At 40.4% G+C, this 26474-nt stretch overlaps 1 protein-coding gene across 2 annotated transcripts in view; it reads right to left on the reverse strand.

Moving 5' to 3' along the window:
- adgrb3 (adhesion G protein-coupled receptor B3) overlaps nucleotides 1–20337 on the reverse strand; it is a gene marked incomplete at both ends in the record, with an annotated part of 103807 nt that extends 83470 nt beyond the window's left edge. For both annotated transcript variants that reach the window (XM_083897923.1, XM_083897922.1), the window contains one exon: nucleotides 19584–20337. In XM_083897923.1, coding sequence (XP_083754049.1) covers nucleotides 19584–20337 — 754 coding nt within the window. The remainder of the gene's footprint in view (nucleotides 1–19583) is intronic.
- Nucleotides 20338–26474: the final 6137 nt, after the last annotated feature.

Below are 26474 nucleotides of genomic sequence, written 5' to 3' on the forward strand. Positions count from 1 at the left end.
ATTGGATTAATGTTGCAAAAGTTGCAGAACTACAATTATATCTGTTGAATTTTGTTTTCATCTCTGTTGTCCCAAGGTGACATTAAAAAATATATGGATTTTTTATGGAAACAATATGGATCAATATACCAATTGCCGCTGTAAAACAAAATTCACCACTGTGCAAAAGCCACATTGAAAAAGTATGCAGTCAGTGTTTACATCATGGGCAAGCAAAGTACACATTTCCAAAAAGAACTATCACAACTGCACTCCACTATCTGGTTCATTGTATCTGTTTTCACAGTTCATGTCGAAGCTAAATGACAAAGAAATATATACATATATACATATATGTTGTACGGTCCCAGGTGTCAACCTCTAACTAGAGTAGGAGGCGGCATTCACTTCATTCACTGGCCATCCTGGTAATGAGGTGGAAGGAAATGTCAGCCTATGGCCACAGTACGCTGGTGAGTCAGATCAAGTGTAATAGGCAAAGCCGAGACATGAAGGGAAACTGCTGCAGTCATACTGATGTCACAAGGGCTGCAAGCTAATAATAGGACTATGTTTATGAAAATATCCAAATGCAACATGCCAGGAGAGACCCTGGCCTGGTTGTTGAGCGAGTACATTGGTAATCAAGATTCTAATGTGCAGTGGTATGCAAAAGTGTGGTCACCTCTGTAAATTTTCATGATTTTCCTTTATAAATCATCGGTTGTTTGAATATGACATTTCAGTTAAATATATCACATAGGAGACAAACAGTGATATTTGAAAAGTGAAATAAAGTTTATATGATTTACAGAAAGTGTGCAAGAATTATATATATAAAAAAAAAAATAGGCATGTCCATAAGTTTATGCACCACAAAAGAAACATTTTGTGCATCCTCCTTTTGCAGAAATAACAGTCTCTAAACGCTTCCTATAGCTTCCAGTTAGATTCTGGATTCTGGCAGAAGGTATTTCGGACCATTCTTCTTTACAAAACATCTCCAGCTCAGTCAGATTTGATGGTTTCCAAGGATGGACAGCCCACTTTAAATCACATCACAAATGTTCAATAATATTCAGGTCTGGGTACTGAGATGGCCATTCTAGAACATTGTATTTGTTCCTCTGCATGAATGCCTTAGTAGATTTTGAGCAGTGTTTATGATTGTTGTCTTGTTGAAAAATCCAGCCCCAGGACAACTTCAACTTTGTCACTGATTCATGGACATTGTTCTCCATAACCTGCTGATATTGAGTGGATTCCATGCGACCCCAACTTTAACAAGATTCCCAGTCCCTGCACTGGCCACACAGCCCCACAGCACAATTGTACTGTATGTAGCAAGTGTTTTTCTTGGAATGCTGTGTTCTTTTTCCACCATGCATCACGCCCCTTGTTTTGCCTAAATAACCCTGTTTTAGTTTCAGTCTACAGCACCTTATTCCAAAATGAAGCTGGCTTGTCCAAATGTGCTTTAACATTTCTCAAGCGTCTCTGTTTGTGCGGGTGCAGAGAAAGGGCTTTTTCTGCATTACTCTTCCATACAGCATCTCCTTGTGTAAAGTGCGCTGAATAGTTGAACGATGCACAGTGACACCATCTGCAGCAAGATGATGTTGTAGGTCTTTGGAGCTTATCTGAGATTTTTCTTGGTCTACCACTTCGGGCCTTAACTAGAACTGTGCCTGTGGTCTTCCAATTGTTTTCAGGTCCTTTGAGAGTTGTTTTGAGGCTCCCATGTCACCACTCTTCAGAGAAGATGCAAAGAGGAGAAACACTTACAACTGGCCTCCTTAAATACCCTTTCTCATGATTGGATTCACCTTTATTTCACTTCTCAAATATTACTGTGTTTGTCTCCTATATGATATATTTAACTAAAATTTCTAAAATGTGTCTGCTTTTGCACTGGAGTATCTGTTCCCAATATTCAGAAATCAACTCCGACATTCTAATAGCAGGCTATCCCTACTAAAAAATTGTGATTTGTGATTCTGGAAAATATCAGCGTGAAGTGACACAACAAAGAAATGATACTTGACAAAGCATCAGCATTGCTGTGTCTGAGTGGTTGTATTGTCACATGTTGACATTTTTAGAAACACTATCTAGAAAGAGGAGTTGTTTTTAAGGTGCATTTTAATCTGCTTTTGGGAAGTTGTGTTAAAAATGTGCCTTCATAATCAGGTATTTGATCTCATTTTTCTTCACCACTCCCGCATGGCAATTTCCAACAGAAGGAGCTTAGGGATGATCAGAAGTAGTACAACTCTGGCATAACAGACACAGAAATCCAGCTCCAGTGGGTACATTATGTCCCAACTCAAATTGGGACAATATGTAAGGCACAAATGCCCACAAGCCAATATGCTATAATTTCACTTTCACTGAAATCTGGTGCTAATGCTTTTGTCAAGTTTCAGTAATATCTGTGATAGTTTCCAATCATGCTGTCTATTATTGTAGTTAATGAAGTTAAAATACAATTGAGAGCCAAAACACTAACATGGTTTTATGCTAAATTAGCTCCTTTGTTAATGTTTCCAAATTTGAATACAGTGTTGTTAATGTGTTGACTTTGTTGAGAATTGGAGTGACAAACATAACATAACATCATTCAAGAGTGATTTGCAAGGGTTCAATGCAAAAATAGAAATAATGCTATGGTGCTGCAAGCTGAGATTCTCAAATTCAGTCTTTATTTCTGATTCATGACAAGGGCTGGGATCCGGCCTATAAATGAGTATGTCTGTGACCATTGCAAAGCTCATTTTTACCATTAGCCATTTTCATTTTAAAATGGTTCATTGGCGTGAATAGTTTAGACATTCACTATGTCCATGCACAGTTAAGCTGACTATGCCATTCGATTGGACTATTGCCCTTGTCCCCAGTACACAAGCACTATGGGCAATTAATGTACTTTATGATGTGTGTTTGCCTCCGCTCCACTAGGGGCAAATCGCCCCCTTCAGCTTGTTGGATTTAGGCGGTATATATCCAATTATTGAAGCTGATATAAAGCATAAAATCTGTAAATGTATCAGCCTGATTTTCACCATGTTTTTATCACGGTTGTCTTTTTTATTATTCTAAGTACAACGAACGCAATAGTTTTACTACTGTGTTGATGCAACACTTGCTTTATTTGATGGATGGCATATATTTTGACTTGACAGTCCAAGGTCTTGAATAATAAATAGAATCTCAAAAAGTGTTATTTTTTTGTAAGGCAGGAGGTTTTCTGGCTTAACTTGTTGGAAAGGCTTTGCCCTATACCCTTTGAACGTGAAGGGGTTTACAAACAAATCCTTGGCTTTGTGAATTACAAGCGGAGAGACACTGTCCAGACCAAATACCACTTTCACACTAAGTTTACCATTGCTGCTCTGTCTAGAAAGACAGACCACAGCAGAAATTGTGTATTGCTTGCTTTAGATTCCCCTGTTTGGCTGCCACTGATGGTTTCAGTCCATCTGGGAATTCAGTCAGACTTGGAGTTACACACTTGACATGCTGCAAGAATGGACACATAGCAGCCATCCCTTCCCCCACCCCACTATTAATGTCCAAAACCTCTGTGGGACCAATAAATACAATTATTTTTTATATATATAAAATATGAACTTTGGTACTTGCCAAACATCCAAATATGTTCTTTTCTCAAGGACAAAAAAATAGTGTTTTTCTCTGTGAACAATATGGCCTTAGGGTGAAAACACAGACATTTGTTTACCATCTAAGGTAATTCACATGGGAGCCCATTTAGCAACTCCAAGACAAGGTTAGAAAATTGCAGACTGACAACGAATAACAAAGAGAGGAAAGTATGTCCATGTTGTAATGGTGGAGCTTAATTCTCTCTGCTAGTGAAGTCAATTACAACTACAGTAATTCATATCATTTTAAGTAAACAATCGGTTAGATACAACCTGGTGCTTTAACAATCTTGAAAATTGCCCTTGTCCACTCAGTGCATCCAAAATGGCTGTCGTGCCATAATCATCATTACACTATATAAGCTTGCGTTGTGGTTCATTTCATACAGAAATCCCATTCCACTACCAGAAACAGCTGACTGCAGTGTTTCCACTCTAGCTGATGTGTTTGTGTGTTTGAGGCATGGATACATCCATGGTTTGCGGGCATCTCTACTTTGATAATGATCCACAAGTATCATCCACATCCACACTTCCACTTGCCTGCTTTGTCAAAATGACTTCTGGCTCAATATCTGATTTGTCGAACACATTTGATAATGGTTCGCTGAGCTCGGTGAGACCCGAAGGAACATTTCTGATGTGATTTAATCACAATATTACCTCAGCAAGAGCAGGCAAACACAGAGGCAAGTGTGGGGAAAATTTTAAACACAGAGGATGTACTGGTTTTATTTGAAAATAGTTATGGAAATTTCACATGTAATGCATTCACTGATTTAACCATAGATATAAATATGTATGTGTGAATATTCTCTTCTTTAAAAAAAAAACCAAAACTGCTGTTTCAGTGTTTGATTTGGCATCAAAACCACCTCCTTTAATCCTGAATTTAAGACTCAAAGCTGCAGTTGGCAGAATCACAAGAAAAAAAATCAAGTGTTGAGTCTGTGGCGAAGGTTTTGGATCAAGACGCTCCGTCCTGAGGCTTTGACATGTTTTATCACTGTCAAGACTGTTTTGTTTCTGTTACTCAACTCTGATCCCCACTTCCTGTTTAACTTTCCCTCCATTTACCTGACCACACCCTCTTCCTGTCCTTGCTGTTTTCACCAGGTCAACCTGTATATAAAGCCCAGCATTCACCACATGTCCCAGTCAGATTGCTGTCATTACCTTTGTGTACTTAGCTCTCTCACCATCTTCCTCGTGTTTGCCTGGAAATCTTTGACCACGTTTTGTATTCATGCCTTTCCCTTGGCTGACTTATTGGCCTTGTTTACTATGTTCATTTCTACCTGTTTATTGGATAGGCTGTTTGGATTTTGGCCTGCACTTTAGTTCTTTCAGTGCATCCGGGGTTATCGTTAGGGTAGTTTGTTTGTCCAACCATCAGCCCACAGTTTTGTTTTCACATTCAGTTTCCCCTGTACACAAACTGTGTGATGCTGGAAAGAAGTATGCACAAACAATCTGTAACTCATTAACATCTCTCCTCTATTTATTGCTGTCCCAGCAACATATGTCAGATCTAAAATAGCTCTGAGAACGACACTTCCAATCCAGTCTGTAAACTGTCCAAGTTATAAGAAGTACACAGCGACCTGGAGGGTAGAGACTGTAACGGCAAATGGAGGGTGAAATTCACCTCATGGACTAAAGAATGAGGCCTCATAGGTGGGCGTTTCCATAATAGGGCCACGCAGGCTTGGACTCTTTGGAACAAGCTGCTGTGATAAGCACTGACATCAGGACAAACAACCTCTGCATCCACCCACTGACACTGACCTCAGAGGCTGATTGTAGTACTTCAGTCAACACAGGACCCCGACAACAAAACCAGTGCCTTCAGCTTGTCATTTGCAAATTGGGTCAAAGATATGAGGCACCACAGATCGTAAAATATGTTGATTACACTTTAATACCATAAAGCTCAGGTGAACTTTGCAATTTTCAAAGAAAAAGGCAGCATAATAACCTCCCGTGTTAGTATGAAAATATATTCAGGCCTTATCACTTATCTGAAGCCATCTGGGAAAAATGTCAACGCTGCATCTCTTGACATCCACAAAGAACATTGTTCACAGAAATCCTTGATTGTTCCCACAATTCAATATGTGTACTTTCTCTCTGCCAAATGGCAAAGCATTCTCTCTCACTGCTAATCCTCTTTTTTTCCTCTAATTGTCACCTCATACCAGAGCAAAATACGGCAATTATTGCACTCTCTATGACTGTCGAGACAACATCACAACAGTCGGGCGTGTGATTCCACTGAGCTGATGGGAAGGCAATGTGCTATAAGGGGGGGAGCGCTCTCAAGTTGAAGGTTTTCAAGACTCCATCGCACCTGCTAAATGATAGCTTTAGATCACAGTATGAGAGCACGGTATAGACATTTTCATATAAATGTGCCCATAGAGCGTTAAACGCGAGTGGTGCCAGGTGTTAGAGCCTAGAGGAACCTGAACTGCCTCCATTACGGCTCAGTAGCCTTGCAGCAACAGCAACTTTAATGTCATACATTTTTTGGGATTATGGTCAAAAGCGTGATGAACACCGTATTTAAAAAAATAAAAAAATAAAAAATGTCATTATACATCAAAATTTCAATGCTAAATCAAATTCTATTTTATTCTTATTTAAATATTGGATAAATGGCATCATCTTTGTGATCATTCCTACTAAAATTGTCATTGTGTGCGATGGAAAACAATCCTGAATGCAGAAATTTCAAAGTTTACCGCTTTCTGTGTTGACAGCATACATTAATCAGATTTGGTAGCCAAGTAAATTGCTTTTGCTAATCGTTTCCAAATTGGCCTGCATCAAATAAATCATGGCAACATGCAGCAAAAGAATCGAGTTTTTTTACTTGTACATTTGATCAGGTCATCAGAGAAAGGTCCCGACTTATTTACCCTCATTAATTCTACTAACTCCCAAATGTTGGCTCCATCGCAGGGTTGCCAACCTCCTGATAAGAAAATAAGGAACATTAAACACATTATACCCACCTCCCCCTTTGCTTCAGACAGACTGAAAGCAGTCTGACCCACTATGTCATAACTTAAACAAACAATGCCAAAATATGACAATCAATACACCATGCTATAATAGAAAATGATTATTAATTCATGCATGGCTCATACATGGACTAATCTGTAATTTTTCTATCATGATTTTGACGTAGACAAATCCGTATTTTACAGAAACGGTTGGCAAACCTACTCCATATGCAGGAAACAAACAAACAACCTAACAATTAGTTCACAGTGTGACCTGAACTATGTCATCAGGTTCAGAAATTTGAATGTGAAAAGTTGCTTTTCAGAAAAAACAACAAAAAACTATATGTAATCCATTCTTTTCTGTCAAAGCAAAATAATATAGCACAGTTTCACAGCATTGCTAGACTCACATTCCTTTTCCCAAGAGAAAACCTTCACTCCCCGCAAAGTCACTGTGGGTTTTATTTCAATAGGATTTCAAGTACAGCAGGGTCACCTTAACTTAACTTATTTTAATAAAGCGTTCGCTTTATAGAATTTAAAATCAACTTGGTATAGAGTGTGGCTTTCAGAACTCCAGTGAATTCTTCTTTCGGGGCTACAGATTAATGCACTCACCTATGGTTGTTAAATTTACACCTGTAAGTTTCAATATTGCATTTTGATTTCATTTTTAAAGCAGGTACAAATGCATAACACGAGCACTGAGTCATCACCAAGGAGAAGTGCAAGAAAAGTCTAGGGGTGAGAATTACTATTTTCTATTTCTACATTATCATTTCATTGCCATTTGCTCTATGTTCACTAGCTTGATATTACACACAAACACACACACAAAGAGGTTTTGCTCAGCTTCCATTTGGGCAGTCTAAACAAAGCGTTAATCCGGACCGTCACCCCAGCCCTTACCTTAGAACATCAGAAATTAGGTTCTGCCTCATTGGGACCAGGCTTTGGTCTCCATTAGGGACTACTGGTCCTGACAAGGTCAGTGTTTATGCCAGATAAGGTCCTACAGGGGTAACAACTACAGGTTTTTACACACACACACACACACATAGCAGCTGTGTGTCTGACCTCTTTTCATAGATGTACATTTCAAAGAGACAACATCAAAGGCTCGTGAAAACTGCTTCACACATAGAAATGGTCTATTAATGTTTCTTCCAAAAAAAACAAAGGTGTCCCTTTTAATGCACCAAATCAAAGAACAAACAGATTACAGACGTGAACATGGATTTACATCCCGGCCACATTTGATTCACGGTGTACTCAGGGTGACAGGTTGTCTCCCGGAGACGGCGAAGCTAAGTGAAATAAAAGTCAATCCGACTGTTTTTTTAATGAGCTATAGCGAATAAAACTCCGCTTGTGTTTTTGTATTGTCAACCAACTGAAAAACTGCAGGGAAATTTCAATTAGGAAAATTAAAGATTGCACCGAGATCTATAGAGGCTTTTAGGAATCCCTTGTTATATAAAATGTAACTCACAGCCACTGCTATGACGAATGCTTTTTTCACGCGAGATACAACATGCTAGAAAGTGTAATGGCCAATTCTAAAATTACAAATAATAATGTCATTTCATTCACCATTGATGTTTAAATATACTTTTAACTGCTTAATGTACGTGCAAAATGGTCTGCATTGCACTCGAGTCTTGATGGCCACTCAAATATATATTTACGTTACAATTGCTGTCATTCATCTTTTCTCATGTACATCGATACAGTACTTTTATAAAAAGCTCTTTGCTCTTATTCATCATTCACACACTGCCAGTCAAGAAGTTTGTGTTGCCTTTCTGGCAACACAAACGCTGATTCGCCAGTTTCCTGCAACAGCGCGAATGAAATTACCGTAATAACCATACGTTGACGTTGACATGCAACTTCCCAGCTTTCAGAAACTGTCTGATTTTTTTCCCCCGATAGCAAAAAATTGCCGAGTAATTCCAGTAATGCAAATTGCGCTTGCATGAACATGTCGTTTGCGATACGCTCTGTGTTAAAGGGTTAAAATTACAAGCAGTGATTGCTTAGCCTTAGTAACTAAAGTAACAGACGAACTATAATCCAGGCTTTAAATTTGCAAAGAAATGAATGTAAATAAAATCACATCACTGAGATACACGCTGTCTTGCTAAGCCATTCTATTTTTTTGTAAACATTAGTTGGTCCAACAGAAACATATCCAGTTGCTGTCGTTATTATTGAAGAAATGAAATATAAGAATTGTCACCGAGTTCATATTAAAAATGCTCTGAGATTGCACAGTGTGTGTGTGTGTGTGTGTGTACGGTTGTAATCCTCAGAAACCTGCGCTAGACACCATCTGCCCACAGTATTTCATTTCAAATGCGCTGCAGGCTGTTTTGTTTGGTGGCCTTTTGCACAAAAACTGCCATTAGAAACCAGTAATGTCACAGGATTCAAAGGATTTCACTGGTGCTGTTACTAAATCAGAGCAGGTTTGGGAGGTGTGAACTACCCGTGGTGGTATCGATTCACTAATCTTCGGCCATTTCCCAAACGCTCCTGATTTATCTATCGCATTTCACCACGGCTCCTTGTGCTCTTTCTCGTTAACAAGATACTGCATAGGCCAGAGAAATACCCGACTAGTCTTCTGTATTGGCTAAATGGGAAGGGCTCCCTGCAGCAGACTTTCACACACACAATTTAGTGGAGTATACGATTTGCTCATTTTCTGTGTTTAGAGATCTCTCACCGATGCTGCCAATAAGACCTCAAGGAGCTTGTGAGTAAATTGACAATTAAGCCTTATTTAGGGATATAGCATGTTTATAATATTAAATACTCAAGTAGAGCAATTACACTCTCTGTAATATCGACTGGGGGGAAGAATTAGTCCTTTATGGAGCCGTTCAACGGATGCTGAAAAACAAAGAAAGTGTCCTCACGGAGAAAATAGCAGCATATGGCATTTATTAAAGATACAAGGAATCTTCCTATAACTCAGTGAGGTACATACAGTAACTATGGTCCCTGTCGTTGAACAAAATCCCTAAAAAAAAAAAGCAATAGGTTACTATTATGGAAAAGGATCATCCATTTAAAATGACATTGGTGTGATATTCATAGCTTTTGCGTTTTTTTGAAAGCTACCTCTGCAGTGTTCGCGATGGTTTGGACACAGCAGTATGTCGGTATGTATATTGGACTCAGATGAGGATTCACGGACCGTCTCTCTCTCAGACCGTCACGCATGGCGTATATCACACAAAGCTGCGGTGCAGACGTCTGCCCCTGCACCAGACAGCGTCGCTGACAGACGAGTTAAAGATGAGTGGCGATGTTGTGCAGGCTAACCATGCTGCGGACGCGACACCGGTGTTGTGTGGTGGCTGTTAGTGTTGTGAAGGACAGTTTCAGATCGGATGTGAAACACACGGATAGTGACATACACACACTCTTTTCAAATCACATCAGATTCCAACACTTACATTGTAGTTTAAATCTCATTTATACATTACAATGTATTTTCTGGCTTGGTTTTATGATATTTTCAGTTCTTTTCATGGAAAATGAGTTAGCAGTTTGTTTCTCTCTCGGTGCTATACTTAAGACAAGCTGCGATGTCTGACACTAGATTGGTATAAAAATTATTATTTATAAATCTCGTCCAATGCAATGTAACACTTTGCTTTGCAGTGGGAAGAGCCAAATATCATGGAAACATGAAGGCAGTGGAAGCAAAATGGCACCTGTTTTCATCCACAGTAGCAAACTGACTGAAATATCTCATTACGCATTAGTCAATAATTAGTGCATTTGAAAGAAAAGTCTTTTCAATATTCTTAGATAACTGATTAGTAATTGTGTATGACATGGTCCAATTCTGTCTTTGTTAGACAGACTGATAGACTGACTGATAGAGTGAAATAAAATACAGTTTTTATTTTTATTTTATTGTAGTTACAAACTGCAAATTTTCTTTTGTACAGTAGCACAGTTAAATATGAGATACTCCTTTTTCATTTATGCTATTTTTCATTTCCAACAAAAACCGCTTTGGTTTGTTTGTGTTATATCAAATCATAACAAAGGCTCTTTATCCGACTTAATTATAAATTCATCTCTCTCTTTTTTTTTTTAATGAGCCCATCTAGAGTTTTGATATAGCAAAAAGAAAACCTTGCCCATGGTTATTTGTGTGTTTGAGTGTTTCGAAAAGAAAAAAAAGGTCCTAAGTTCAGTCACATGTTTTATAATCCTATCTGGATTCTTTGACTTCTAGCGATAGGACAATGTTTTTGAGTTCTAAATTGGACAATCTGGGATCATGTCCTCCAACCCAAATGTGCATTCCAGAGTAAATACCCAGTTGTAATGACATAGGGTTCAAACATAACTTGTCTCACTGCCTGATAAAAGCGCACACCTGCACGACATGATGTTGTTAGATGACACTGAATATGTCGGGAGGTTTTTACGCAGCCTTGGAACATAAACCATGTACCATGTTTAAAGGCAGCATCCATTTCGACAACGCGAGCACACGCTCCGTACCCTGCAGAGGGAATGCCAGTGAGAGCAGCAACAGAAGCCCCTTGAGGAAAAAAAAAGAATTGGATTTTTGCTTCCACTTTACCACACAGACACTGTCTTTGACTGACAGACTCATTTGCCAGGTTTTGTGGGTGGATGTTTATGCAAATGGCTCTGCTCTGTGGGCTGAAATAGCCGTCCATTGACAGGCCAAAACTAACTGGGTTGAAATGCAGGAACATGCAACTGAGAGGCTGAAAGCGGAGCATAATTTACATTAACATTTCTGGCACCGCACAACAAAGGCTTGATCTAAAATTTAGTGCATTGAGCCAGCCCACATAAAAGTTTGATTATTATTATTATCATTATTGTTATTTAGAAAATACTGAAACATCTACAAGGCATCTGTTTTTTTCTTTTTTTTTGGTACATTCACTGTCATTTTGAACCGCAGAGAAAAGCTTTCACAGACTTCTTAAGGTTGCTCATATTTTCAAGGATGAAAAACACACTGGCTGAGGACCCTGTAATGGATTTTGCATTCTAAATGGATTTCACAGTGAGCTGGATTATAGTGGAAAACACAACAAACCTTGACCTCACTCTCAGTTTTAGTTAGTTAAACTGGAAGCAAGTTTATGGTGTCACTATTTTCTCTTGCGTGATCCTGTGCAAGAACATTATCTTTTTAATGCAGGGAATCACCAATTGTTTGTACTGAATTATGCATACGATGGCAATGAAAAAAAAATCTAATATGTATAATAAATAAGAAGATGAGACAGTTTTCTTCATCTACAGAGACTGGTTATGTTTGCATATAGAAACTGCTTTGAAGTCAAAAGAGAAGGGGGGGAAAAAAGCAAACAGTGGCTCCCTCTTTGATTCATAAGGTCCACTTATCATTAACTCATAAATTGCAAAGTAGGAACAAATGCTGTGATGTCAAAGCAAGACATGCAATTACAAATGGTAATTTTTGTGTTATGTGTCGTGGTCGCGCAACATGACGAGACCTAAAATAAATCCTCTGCAGAGGAAGAAAACAACAAAAAAATCTCTACCCACGAGTGGCCTTACAAAAAGCTTCTTAACAATGTTTTATATTAATGAAATCTGACAGTTAAAACCTTTACTTTTGAACGGCTGCACATTAGAGTGCAACTGTACATGCACACAATGCTACCGTTGTTTTGACTTCATCACAGGACTGTTAATACAATTGTTTGTTGCATTTTGTTATTTTGTGTATACATCGATGGTGGGTTAGATTATTGGTTTTCTGGGTATAGGGGTACACTGTATAGTGTATTTCCTTTGTGTGTTTTTTAAATGTGGGAGCTTTAAAAGAACAAAACATCTTATGTGTCAAGACAGAAACCTGACTGGCACCCCCAGAAAAAAAACAACCCTCCCCACCAATACTCACACGGAAACCGTCACAACATGCGAACAAATACAATATGCATGATCATAAATCAGACGTGCACCATTCCTCATCGCCGACGCCAGCTTGGGAAAGTGCTACACAGTCCTGACGACGAGAGGTGTGGCCGCCTCACATCAGAAAATCACATACTGCATTACGTAAGCCATTACTGTGATTACAGTTCCTCCTCCAATATGACATTATTAACAACTGTTCCCCACAAATGACATTTATTACAATTCAAGTTAAAGAGGAGGACTTGTCACCTTCATGACACTGCAAAAAAACACACACACACACACACACACACACAGCGATGGACCCTGGGTTGATTAAGTGATTTCAGAAATGTGGGTTTAAATGTAAATTTTTAAGTACATGTAATTAAATTATTCCGATGCACTTGACACTCCACTACACCGCAGGGTAATATTGTATTTCGCTTAATTTAATGATTATAAGAAGAATTAAGTTTCTTTGAGGTATAGTTCAGATGAGACTACATTTTTACTTTAAAGGTCCCATATTATACCCTATTTCTCCAAGTTAAACTGGTTCCCTGGTGTCCTGATGAACATGTCTGTGACATGCTTTGGTGAAAATACCATAAGGATGAAGCACCACAGCAGTTCAATCACCCTGCCAAAACAGCCCTGTTCAGAACACTCTGTTTAGTAGTATCTCTTTTTAGAAAAGAAAAAAGAAAAATGAACTTAAGGGACAGGAAATGACATCTGCCGTCATATATAACATGTATCCACCGAACAGATAAATTCTCTGAGGCTGGAAGTTTGTGTAGGACTCTGTGCTGCACTGTGGACTAGAAGAAGACTAGAATGTTCTGTGGACGTCACGGACTTCCGGTTTTCGGATACCATTGCCCTCGCCAGCACTCTTTGCGTCTTTTACGGACAAAGCGGAGCTCCACAAGACAACAATTCCAGCAATTTTGCTCATTGTGGCGTCTCAATGAGCGCGGTCAAGTCAACATCGTGCGTTTCATTTCCTGTACTTAGACTGAGGAGGACCACAAAAACATGAGTGAGTCATCTTTTTTCACACTTTGCCAACCGATAGTGCCTCCAGATTCCCAAATATAAGGATATAAATGATTAAAAAGTTGATTTTGCATAATATGGGACCTTTAAATGTATTCATGCAGAGCATGTAGTCACGAGTTCTTACTTCATAATGCTTTCTATATGTTTAAATCCCATAAATCATGTCCAAACTGGCGTTTTTTTTCTTTTCCCACTTTCACTGAATTTCATTGCCTCACTTGTGATAACGCAAGGCTAGAATTTCTTCGCAGCCAGCCAGTGGTTCACAGTCTGGGTTTGTGTTGTGTTTGAGTTTTCACTTTGACTTCCAAATTGTCACGCTGATGAAACGTAGCCTCAAGACTGAAATCACAGTTAAATCCGTGTCAAATGACAAGCTCATCTACATCCACCATCCATCCAGCCAGGTTATCACTGTTAGCCCCACAGTCAGTCAATACCCTGTGGGCCACTTCCATGGATGGAGGATCTAATTATTGGGTAAAATTAAAATTACATCTTACATTTGGGAGCATAATTAAATGCCCATAATTCTTTTCAGTTTTAGTCATATGTCCATTAGTACGCTGCATATCCAAGAAAAGAACTATTAATTCCGCATCAACACATTATAATTCATTCATAAGGCCTCTTACAATTATGTTGTATTAGTAGGGTTGTGAAAATGTGCAGCTAAACATAACCAAAAATGAACAGTGCTTACTTTTAAGAGGTTTGTCAAAAAGGGGAAATAATAATTACAACAAATGTGGCTGTTATAGGAAAGGTTATCTGAAAAACTGTAGCTGTGCAATAAGGTTTACTTTACATCATGCCACTTGCTATAGAAAGACCCTCTGTCCAAATGTTAAGCATCTCCCACTCAAATAAATTTATACATATGACTAAAAAGAGCGACTAAGACTAAGCTTTGATGAGCGGTGAATGGAATCGGCCTCAAACTGACGGTTGCTTGGCAGCATCTACGGCGCGCAATTGTCACAATCGGTTTGCGATTCTTGTTGCTTAACTGTGAGCAACGTGCAGAAATATGTGACATTACCATATTCATAATGAGCTCAGTAAAACAACTAAAACAAATTAGACGTTTGGCAGCAAACTATACTGTTCGTTTTGGACCGCAAATTCAGTTCAAAGAACCTGAAAATTCAATTCCAGAGTTTTAATAAGACAATTACCTCAAAGTGCTATTTGCGATCGGCCAAATTCTTTAACTTCCCAAACAAAATAAAATCCATACTGAGCCTTGTTTGTGGGAACCCATAATTTATTATATCGTGAAATTGCAGTGGTTACAAAACAGAGTCTTGTGCGGTTCCCATTTGCATCAAATGTGCGAGTGCGAGTGTGGCTCAGAAATCACAGTTGTGCAGATCCTTAACTGAAGCATGTGCTACAGCAATGTTTGGCCACATTTCAGCAGTTTTCTATATATGTTTTTATAAAACATAACATGACATGACCCAGAGCTTTGATATTCATTACAGCTTCAACATAATTACTTTTTCTGTTTTTTTAGAAAAAAGCTACATTTTAATATGCTGTTGGCAAGACAAAGAAGATGCCTGGCATTTCTGCACTCATTCGTCCGGGTCCTACGGTGCATCTCCCTTTTTTTTTTTGTCTTGACCTTGTCATTCGCCTAACATCTTTCTTTAGCATTTCCTCAGCTGTCGCAGGAGGTTTAATACAGAAGAATGAACACAGAGGCTCACAGCTCAGATACTGTTTTAAAATAATCCAGGAGCAGAACATGGAATCAGTCTTTACAAGAGGATGCAATTGTTACACGTTATTTAGCCTGGTATTGGGACATCTGATATTGAAGATATTTAGCACAGCCAAAGACAAATATTACATGTCTATGATAAAAACAAACCGCTTCTGTGCTGTTGAGCTGAGCTCTCTCCTTCACTGAATTGGAACTAAAATGGCCTCCAAGTGTACTGAACAATGGGGGTGAGCATAATGCAGTGTGACTACTGAGTGACTTGACTGAGATCCAAAGTGAATAAAAGGCCTCACTGTGTGAGGCAGCAAGGCTGAGCTGCTGCAGTGCTCAGGACTTTGGCAGGTGACGGTGCATTATAACGCTTCACACACATTTGCCAATAAAATCCTATTGCCATTTTCCACATGGCACATGGTCTGCATTGTCAAAAACCATAATGATCATACAGGCATCTGCACAGATTAGCATCTGCAATTAGCAGATCTATTTCTTAGATATTATGGAAACCACTGCAATAAAGAATTGTGCGTTTGCTCTCATGGATCGGCTTTGCGGTGGTTGACTTTAATCGCCCCCGATTAAACACGGCTAAAGAATCCAAATAAAGAATTTATATATTACATACATATTGCATGGTGCATGTAAGCGACGAATCAATGTGTAAACAATCCGCTCTGAACTGAAAAAACAAAGTATCAGCACTCGTATGTGTCTTACTTACTTCATGTGCTAACACTGAATTTGGAGACCCGCTTTGTGAACTCATAAAATATTTATCTGAATATTTAACATACTTATGAGCCTCAGCTCTTTCGTAGCCTTATCGGGTCTAAAACTAATTATAAACCCTTATCTCCAGGAGGCATCTTACTGGCACATTTGTCATATTTTCCCACTATTACCTATAAGGCAGTGACAGTGCAGAAAGAGACGGTGGAGGCAGAGGTATATGAACAGAAATATATCAAACGTCATCATAATGATTCCAAAAATGGTATTTAACTCGTTGCTCTGACATCCAAAGTGCAATAAGAATAGTCTGTTTGCCGGGTTCTGTTGGGAAAAAAAAGGGGGGAAACGACGTATTTCAGAGCTAGGAGGTGATCCATGCACTCCAAAGAAAAGAAAAGAAAATAGCAAGAAAGGACAGGCTTTTTAAGCACTCAGTCTTTGTTATTTGCTATTTGTGCCAAGATCTCATTCTTGCTTTGAGGGAGTGACACTATTCTTTTCCTTTTTTACTAAATGTCAAATCACTTTAGTGCCAAAATGACAAAAACAAAACAGAGATGTGAGTGTTTAACTTCTTTGTATGCTCACGCCTGTGTTAATGAACACCGTGGAGGACATGTAACAAAGCACATTGCTCACAAACGATGAACCATGAAAAGTTCCAATCACTTGGGTCGGATCATACTAAGCCACAACATAAAGACAGCGATGTTTATTTGACGATGTTTTGAGCCGATTGCAAAGGATGATGACATGTAAACATCTCCACTGGAAGCCTCTTTTGATGTCAAATTTATTTAAGTAAAGTTCACATTTATGAGAATCTGTGAATCATTTCCTGATGTTATGTTAGCATATAGTATTTCTACTCCGAAATTCAGAGTCACACCAGCTGGATCAGAGCCTTAATTGGATTGACAGCATGGAAACACCAGGGCACGGCACCGAGGCATCAGAGCTATTCAGTCACTACTCATTCACCTGTGGCCAGCTCAGAGTCAACAGTATACTTGACTTGCTGTGCGTGCAATATGGGAGAAAACCCACATTTGCACAGAAAAGAAAACAGAGAATTAAACCCGCTCTTCCTGCGAGTACCACTGCACCGTTGTGCTGCCACCTAACTTTTATTCATGAAATGAGAAAATGTAATCAAAATTAGACTGCACACATGAGTCACCCGGGTACATTCAGGACGTCGGTGCCGTTTCTACAATCCCAACACTGTCAAGCAGTGTGGTCAGGCCATTGTTTGCACAGTCACCTTAAACAATTAAGAGCTTTAACCTTTAAAAACGTCATTCTCCTCCATCTGTGTGAAAAACACTGGTGAGGCATTTCAGTGGCATGGCCGGCGTATATACAACCTTGCCCGTCTTTGATGTGTGCTAAAGCCATCCTCTACCAGGAACTGAGGAGATCAAAAGACAAGCCATTTTATCAAATGAAGCCCTTGTCCACTCTTTGTAATGCTTCATTCTGCACCAGGAACACCCACTTTGTCCCAACAATGCCACAGGAGACACCGTGCTCTTTTAAAAACCCCTGTAGTGATCTCCCTGTTATCCAGATGAAAACGGATTTATTTGAACCTCCCATCAACCAACACTATAAATAGATGCTTGTTGGAAAATCTTCTAAGTGGAAAAAAAAAAAAATAAGCTGTGCACTTAAGCTGCTATTAACATGCTGATAGAAACATGCTAAATGTTATCTTGGAGCAGGGAATGTTCTGCGGAAGTGAGCGTAATGCTTTCCAGTTATATTTGTGATTCAAGATTCACGTAATAATGATAAAAATATTTCCAACAGAAATACGTAGCTGAGTCATACATTCTAGTGGTACTGCAGAGCGAGTCGTACGCGTGACAACTCGCACCAGAGATTGTACGCATTTTTGCTTAAGTGCTCTATTGTCTGTGACTTGATAGACGCTCGCCTCTTAATGAATCATGTGAAAATTTAGACCAAGACTACGAAAGCAGTAAAAAGACATTAGGCATAGTAGAATCTGGGTCTAAAGCGGATCAAAAAAAAAAAAATCTGTGTTTCAAAATGAAACCATGCCTATAAGTGAGATTTATCGCCGCACACAACAGGCCACAACCAAATAGGTGAACTTCACCTGTTCTTCTTGATTAGAAAACTGCCACCTGTTCTCCACGGCACAATTATAGAAACTCTTATTTTGGTAAGTGCCACAATCAACGCAGATTCATAACATACCAGCGACACGGCTTCATGACATACCAGCTATCATTATTCCCCCGCTCCCCAAAATAAGATCTGAAGGTTGACTCATTATTTTTTGGTTCAGAGAGCTGTGATGAATGCACCTTTTTTTTTATGTCTTGTGGAAAATGTGCCTCACTTCTGAAATATGTAGCATTTCCCTATGGGAATTTCTCCGCTATCTGTTCGAATGCAAGCAGCTATGCAAGTATGCATCAAGATGAACTTCCTTTGTGATTCAGACAGCTGCAGAAATGTGTTGACTACAAACACTCCCCCTCTTACCTAACGCTGGTGAGCATAATGACCTATATCATCAGGGCTTACTACTCCTGCAAATGTTCACCATATCTACTTGTGGATGTCAGTAGATAGAAACATGCACATGTGTGAATTACAGCTGCAAGTGGTCTAGTTTTTTTTTTGTTTTTTTTCCTCTGTAAGCTCTTGACTATCAGTTCATTATTGATTAATTCCAACATTTCATGAAAACACGTTGCATTGCTCTATGGGAATTCAGCTTTGAGGATGCTGAAGAATTCTTGTATTCAGTGAAACTCAATCTCAATACATTTATTAATTGGTTTCGACATATTTGAAACGAGATTTAAACTCCCAGATCGATCACATCAACACATTTTTTCAGCGTTGCATCGCGTGAGCAAACGTGATCCCAGCAGACATCCCAATCACTCCATGTGTCAGAGATGCCGATAAAAACGGATTGATTTGTCCACACTGACCACTGTTGGTCCATGTATTGGCTGACTGTGACGTAAATGTAAAAAAAAAAACAATAAAAAAAACACACCAAAACAGTTGGCTTGGGGTTCACAGCCATTTTAACTCTGTGCTGATGTGTATAAAAAAACAGCCATTTTAAATTCACAGCCATGATAGTGCATTTTGAATCCAACTGAATGAAAACACCACTTTGGGTGGTTTGGTTTCTGCTGGTGTGGTCTTTCCTGCATCCCGACTCCTCTGTCAGCTTTGTTCCTTAGGTTGACACATTTCTGAGCCAACAGGAGTCTAGATATCTATGTGTGCTCTTTGTTTCATGGGCCATCACACTTCAAACATGCAATACGGGCAGAGAAGGGAGTCACTGATGTGCACATTTGACCGACATGATCACTATCTATATCTATGCATATACAGTAGTCCATTAATTTTACATTTATTTCAGCATAAAGGAGCATACAAGGAGGAGACTGACAGGATACTTACCTTCCTTAGGAGGCCGTTTCACTTCTGCACTCAGATTGCAGACCTGCCCGGCTTGTAGTTGAGGTGACAAGCAACCCTCCGTTTGTGGATTTAGAGGTAAAACCACATTGTTGAGCATGAGCATGCTCTCTGATTCTCCATCGCCTAAATGCTGAGGACATGTGCATTTCGTGTACACGATCCCACACGTCTCCACTGTCCCTTTCTCTAATTTCAGGCAGTTTTCCAACCATGTGCAGAGCACTTGACACCCGAATTGGCTAGGGCTCGCCTTATTCAACACCAAAAACTCCACAATGGACTTCTCCTCTTCATCCAGCTTCTGCGGTGTCAATCCGTTATAATCATAGGGAAAAACTCTCCGTAGTTGAACAAAATTCTTGTCATACAGCAAAAATACATAAATATTCTTTGAATCGCACAGGTACACTATAGACTCATTGACTCTCAGCAATTCATTGATCTTTTCATGTGAGTAATGATCAAACTGATAAGCAAGCAAAGAGTATTCAGAGCAGCTCAAGTCTTGCTTGTATAGCTTCAGGTAGATGCTGTATTTGGTAGGGTCTGGGTTCTCCAGCGTCCATGTACAGTTTGTATAGTTCTTAGGGAACATTTCAGTCACTGAATATGATCCATAGATGACCCCCTTGACCAGAGTGGAACACCAATAATCTTGGGCACCAGTTAATCCAAACATAACCAGAAGATAGGTGGAAAATATATAAATCAACAGGTTTCGAACAGCCTTCATCCTATGTCATTTGGCCTGCAAGGAGAGATGGACAGAATTACACAGGGTAATGTCAAAGCAGAGGTCACATGATCTCCATGTCTGGCTTTACACATTTTTTCTTATCACGTCTGGCCATGAAAATGGAGGAATAAAAGACACTTTAACCTCAGTAACGTGGCTTCTGCATGCTCATCCTGCCTCCTCCACGGCTGTACTTTGTGCAAACATTGCCACCTTGTGGCCGCTACAGCCAGTGACTTATTTATTTCTTTATTTAAGGAGCGGGTGCAATAATGTGAGTCATTTAGACGTTATTAATTGGGTCGTATTTGGTATGGCGCAACCCCTGGAGAGACAAATATAGCTATTTTGAAAATAACATCTGACACCAAAAACGCACTAAGTGTGATCTAAAGTCAGAGTGTGGTCCTCGTGAAAGCTGTGGGATGCAACTGCAGCATTTAAAAAAAAAAAAAGGGAAAAAATATATTTTTTTCAAATCAAGCTGTTTTTCCTTGTGAGTTCATCTGTTTCTTTACACGACACTTTGATAACATCTGGACGACTGAGGAATAAACGTCTTTCTGCGGCCACCTGGTCACTATGACTTCACTGCTGCGCGCTTTTTTTGGTCCACTGACGCGAAGCTGCACGTCTGTGAAATTCAGGGCTTGACATATTTGACAATGCAATTTGATAAAGAGCCAGTGTGTGTGTGTGTGTGTGTGTGTGTGTGTGTGTGTGTGTGTGTGTGTGTGTGTGCTTGCGTGTGCATGCGCTTAAGCGTGTTTGTGTGAGAGAAACACACACACACACACACACAGAGAGAGAGAGAGAGAGGGGGGAGAGAGAGAATGCAATGCGATGTCCTGATTGCTTTAATCCTACAGGCAATGCAGCTGTGAGCAGTGTCACAGCAGTGTGTGTGTGTGTGTGTGTGTGTGTGTAGGCGTTGAAATCCCACTAAACAAAAACACAAACCCATACAGATTCCACAGAGCTGAGGATGGATGGGCACATTTTGGGCGCTCACAGTGTCTCAAACTTCATCCTTTTATAAAGATAAAAGAACAAACCCTGTCCATCACACTGCATCAGGATCATGTGTGTGTGTGTGTGTGTGTGTGTGTGTGTGTGTGTGTGTGTGTGTGTGTGTGTTATGTGGGGAACTGTGGGAGCAGCGTGGAGTGAAATCAGCTTTTTTTTTATTCCCCGATAAATCCACACGATTCCCTCTCCCTCCTCATCCTCCCGCAACAGTCACGGCCAAGGCTATATACACGCGAAAATTAGTATTCCGGAGACGATAAATCGGGTCGTCAGGAGACGCTGATTTTATTGCCTCGGCTTCTATGAGCAATTTCGTCTCAAGAGGGAAATCTGAATATAGAGACACGGGGCTGCGTCTCAGGCAGTGTCAGCTCGACGCGCTGCACTTTAAAGTGATTTTTTTTTCGCCTCCTAAGAGAGAGAAGGAGAGATCATCTCCCCTCTTTTTTTTTTTTTTTAAAAAGGCATCTGTTAAGCACTCTGGACTCGATGTGAGTGGATGAAAGCTGCAAAGCCATCACGCTGAATGCACGACTGTGTGCGAGAATGAGGAGGCTAAACTTTACCTGACAGATATGACATATGAATGAATGAATGAATGGATGGTTCAGAGGCATCGTGTAATCATAACAATAATGATCATCACACTAATTGTTGTAATAATAATATGATTATTAAGAATCTTACCTTACACTGCGGAAGCTATGGCTATTTTCCCAACATACTTGACCACATCCTTTATAAATAAATTCTGCAGCCCTCCAGTGAATCGATACTCCCCATCCCCGACAGTAGAAGTCCGGCGCAACAAGATGGTTCAGTTGGTAAAAAAATAAAATGCGATCATATCCTCCTCGTCTTCTCCTTTTTTGGGGTTTTTTCCCATCAATAACGGAGCGCAACAACACACGACAGCCACCGAGAAGGAGAGAGAGCGACGGTGAGAGAGAGAGAGAGATGGGAAGAGAGGGAGAGATAGGGAGAGATAGAGAGAGAGAGACCACGAGAGAGAGAGAGAGAGAGAGAGAGAGAGAGAGAAAGAAATTCTTGGAGTGATGGAAAGAAGACAGCAATTCATACAGTATTACCATAAATTAATTCGGCAGACTCCGCGCGTCTATGTTTCCCAGTGATATGTGTTTCTCCTGCGAGAATCCGCGCACCCCCACTCCGTGAGAGGGAGGGAAAAAAAGGGGGTGGGGGGGCTGACAAAAAAGAAAGGGATCCGTGGTGGTGGTGGTGGGTGGATGAGAGATGTTGGGGGGCTAGTGAGTTACAACAGAGAGAGAGAGAGAGAGAGAGAGGAACAGACGCGCTGTGCTTGGCGCTTGCAGAGCTCCAGGAGCAGGCTGCAATATCACGTCACACACTCCGCCGCTGAGATAAAGCACGTACGTACGCTTCTTCTTACTGCCGCTGCGTCTGGCACCGCCACCACTTTCTTCCCTCTGCCCTCCCCGTTTTTTCCCTCTCTTTTCTCCCCCCCCGCACCTCTCTCTCCACCATGCAGCCTCCCTTTAATTCGAGTCAAAAGGGTTTCCCCCCCTGAACTGGACCCTCTCTCTCTCTCTCTCTCTCACTTGTGCCCGGGCGACGCGGGCGCTTCGCTGCTGCAGCGCTCTCCAAAAACAGGAATATTCCTTCATGGATTATTTTGTTCAGGGGGAAAGTAGGGATTAAACATGGTCTTAATCTGAAGCTGCACCATCTCTCTCGCTCTCTCTCTCTCTCTCTCTCTCTCTCTCTCTCTCTCTCATACACACTCTTTATATATCTCTCTCTCCCCCCTCTCTCTCTCGCTTTCTCTCTCACTGGGACCTAAAAACTTGCGTATTTTTGTCTCTCTTTTTTCTCCTGGTGGGTGACAGACGCTGTTGTTGTGGTTTCTTCGCCGGTTGGCGGTGTATAACGCGCTCCACGTCCTCCTGTTCGCCGCCTTCGTGCTGCTGGGGGAACAAATGCGCACGGAGCAACTTCTGCTCTCTTTGGAAAGTTTTTTTTTTTTCTTTTTGTCTTTTTTTTTTTTTTTTTTGCGCCTAACAGGTGCAACTCCAAACTGCTGTTTTTCCCCCCACTTCTCCTCCTCCTCCTCCTCCTCCATCAACATCTCCTCAGACATGTGTGCTCTCTCTCATAGGGGAATGTATGTGTGTATTTCAGGTAAGAATATTATGAAACGTCTCCATGAGACAAATAAAGGAGCTCAACCTGAGCTTTAACGTCTTCTTAGCTTCTCAGTTCCTTTTGCCCTTGACACATTTCTTTGAAGCATTTACTCAACAGTCAATTAAGTCCAATAAAAGCTGCAGGCTCTCAGCATTTGGTCACTGACAATGCGGCATGGCTCTGCAATAGCCTTCACTGCCACTGGCTGAATTCGTGGGAATAATGGAACTATATACGGAGTATCTGCTGATCATTGCCACCTCACTGAAGATGGAGGAAGGATTTTTTTTTTCAATTTTGTTCTCACAGGTAGATCTTTTCTCAGGATATCGGGCGCAAATAAAACATTAGATACATCACTAAAGGCCCTCACTCTTCATATTCATTAAAAACATGTAATGAATCTGAATGACCTTCACAGAAGTTCAGTACATTTGCATATTAATCACGATTTGCATATTCAAAAAGAGGGGTTAGACTTGGCATTGCTAACAGGAATAAAGCATCATGGGTTTTTCTTGACCTTTTCTTTCGTTTCTTCGGTCTTTCTTTGCCTCCTTTTTTATGCCTGGGACGTTTGGGTGTCAGCCGATCTAATCACTTGTGCCGCGCGCACTTTACAATCATTAGCGAGGCCAGCTCTTTTAGGCCTTGACTGAACGAGTTCCATGTGAGCAGATGCTGCATAAAGAGCCCGTTTGTTTATTTATTTCCCGGGAAGTTGCAAGTGCGAAGTGTCTGCGAGCCAGCATTAGCAAAAGAATGCGCCAGAAGTGCACAGACATCTATCAGCCACACAGCAGCGTGCGGATCTGAACTCGTTTTGTGTCCATGTATCAATGCAGTGTTTACAACAGTGCCGGGTCTGTTGCCAAACTTCTAAAGGAGACTGGAGTCATTCAGTGTGGTTGGGTTGATTTCTAACTGCAGGCTTCCCCACGCAGCCAGTGGAACATCAGGGGTGACCTCAGGCCAGCCCACGTTTCACGGCCCTAATGGAGACTTTGGCATTCAGGGTACTTTTGGCTCAATAAGCAAAGAGGCTGAGACAATTCCATGCACAGCCTAATTGAACAATGAAAACATGACAAGGATCTCTCCACTGACTCATGTGGAGGCCAATTGCCAAGTGTCAGGGAGGCTGCCATCACTCTTCTCGAGTGAGGAGGTTTCAAGAGACCCAAAGATGCTCTGCATGTTTCTGCAGTCTGGAGACAGGATGGACATTAGGAGGGAAAAGTGATTCCATGTAGTCAGAGCTGAATAAGAAATGATGACATGACTAAGAAGTCAGGTCTAGACTGGAATGAATGGTGCATGCATCATTGTGCAATGATGATGACAATGTGATGTCACACATTAAAGTGCAGATTCCTCGCAAAAGAAAAAAAAAGGAATAAATTAAATGTCATGAATAACATTTAATGTTTGGGTTTGAGATTATATTCCACAGAGACCTTATGTTGTCTTATCAACCGTCAGAATGTCAAATCACAGACGGTCCTGATAGCTGGGGCAGATCATATATATTTATAGACGTACATTCATAAATCCTTTTGGATTTTCCGAAATATCCGAAAATGGCATGTGGTTGGAGCTGAGTAATAACAGCAGATCAATTTATCTCCTGCTGGAATCTCTAAAACATTTGTGATCTTTTTCATCTCATAGCGGTAGCAGACTGTCACATTATTCTGTCAACTCAAGAATGTGTTTGAGAACATGCACTGTGAATTATTCATGAACTCGCATAAAGAATAGATCTATTATCACCTGCTCCTGTTTGCGCGCGCGTGTGTGTGTGTGTGTGTGCATCCCTGCACGTGTGTGGCTGCCGAATAGCATGCGTCTCTTTGATATAATGGCTGTTCTACGGCAGCAGCCGTGTCCATTACAAAATCTCATGCGATAAACAGCTTATTGATCGCGTGATAAGCATCAGTTTATTGATGTAAACCAGCGGGATAGATCAAAGTGTGACTGCTTTAGGAATAAAACGCTCACAGGTAAATTATAGGTTTTCATTGTGCCTATACCTGCTAGAGCGTACAGTATAAGCACGCCGACTCCACAACACACTAATATTCATAATAAGCACGGGGGCTGAATCTTATATATTCGCACATTCACTCAGCACCAGGTCCACCATTTGTCTGAGCACAGTGATACCGGTCTCCTCCATGTAGGAAACTCAGCTCAGTGAATAATTGGTAGAACCCAAATGAGCATGACTGAAATAAGTTTTTTCTTCTTTTTTTTTATCCACCTGTGCTGTTTTTGGAGATAAAGTTATTACACCATTTGCCATTACAGAAGTTAAACATTTTCTTAAATGCCCAGAGATACTGCTATCTCTCCAGCAAATTGCCATGCTGAGGTGGTGTCTCTGCCTTTTTTCCCCCCTCAACAGATTACGGAACACTATCAGTTTTAGTGATTCTTGTGTACAAAAACATGTTGTCCCTTGTGTTTTAAGCCAGCAACTAGAATAGCTCTAGGATGGAGTCACACGCTGTCAGTCGTTGTGTTTCCATTACATTTTTTTTTCGCAAAACGAAAGCGATACTATCGAAAACTTCGAGTAGTCGCGCAATTGCTACTTGCAGGTGTTTCCTTTGAAGCAAGTCTTACGACATCCCATTTTCGTCATAAAACCTTGTCCTGCACATTCCACTTTGAGAAAGATGGCCGAAAGCATTTTGCCTTTCCATGGTTTTTTGGAACAGTGATCTCTATTGTCGCTACTGCTGATGCTATGATTGTTTTCAAATGAAGACAAAGGCAGCGGGGGAACTACATACCACGCCATCTTTTTTTTTACTGCAATTTTATACATTTTGCAATAAACTTTTATATCGTCACGTCTGAAAAACCACATCATGAGAGCGTAAAATGTTTCAATGATATTTGAGAGGCTTTTCTAAAAGCAGGTCTTTTTC

This window comes from Microchirus variegatus (assembly GCF_963457635.1).
Source record: "Microchirus variegatus genome assembly, chromosome: 11".
Lineage (NCBI taxonomy): Eukaryota > Metazoa > Chordata > Actinopteri > Pleuronectiformes > Soleidae > Microchirus > Microchirus variegatus.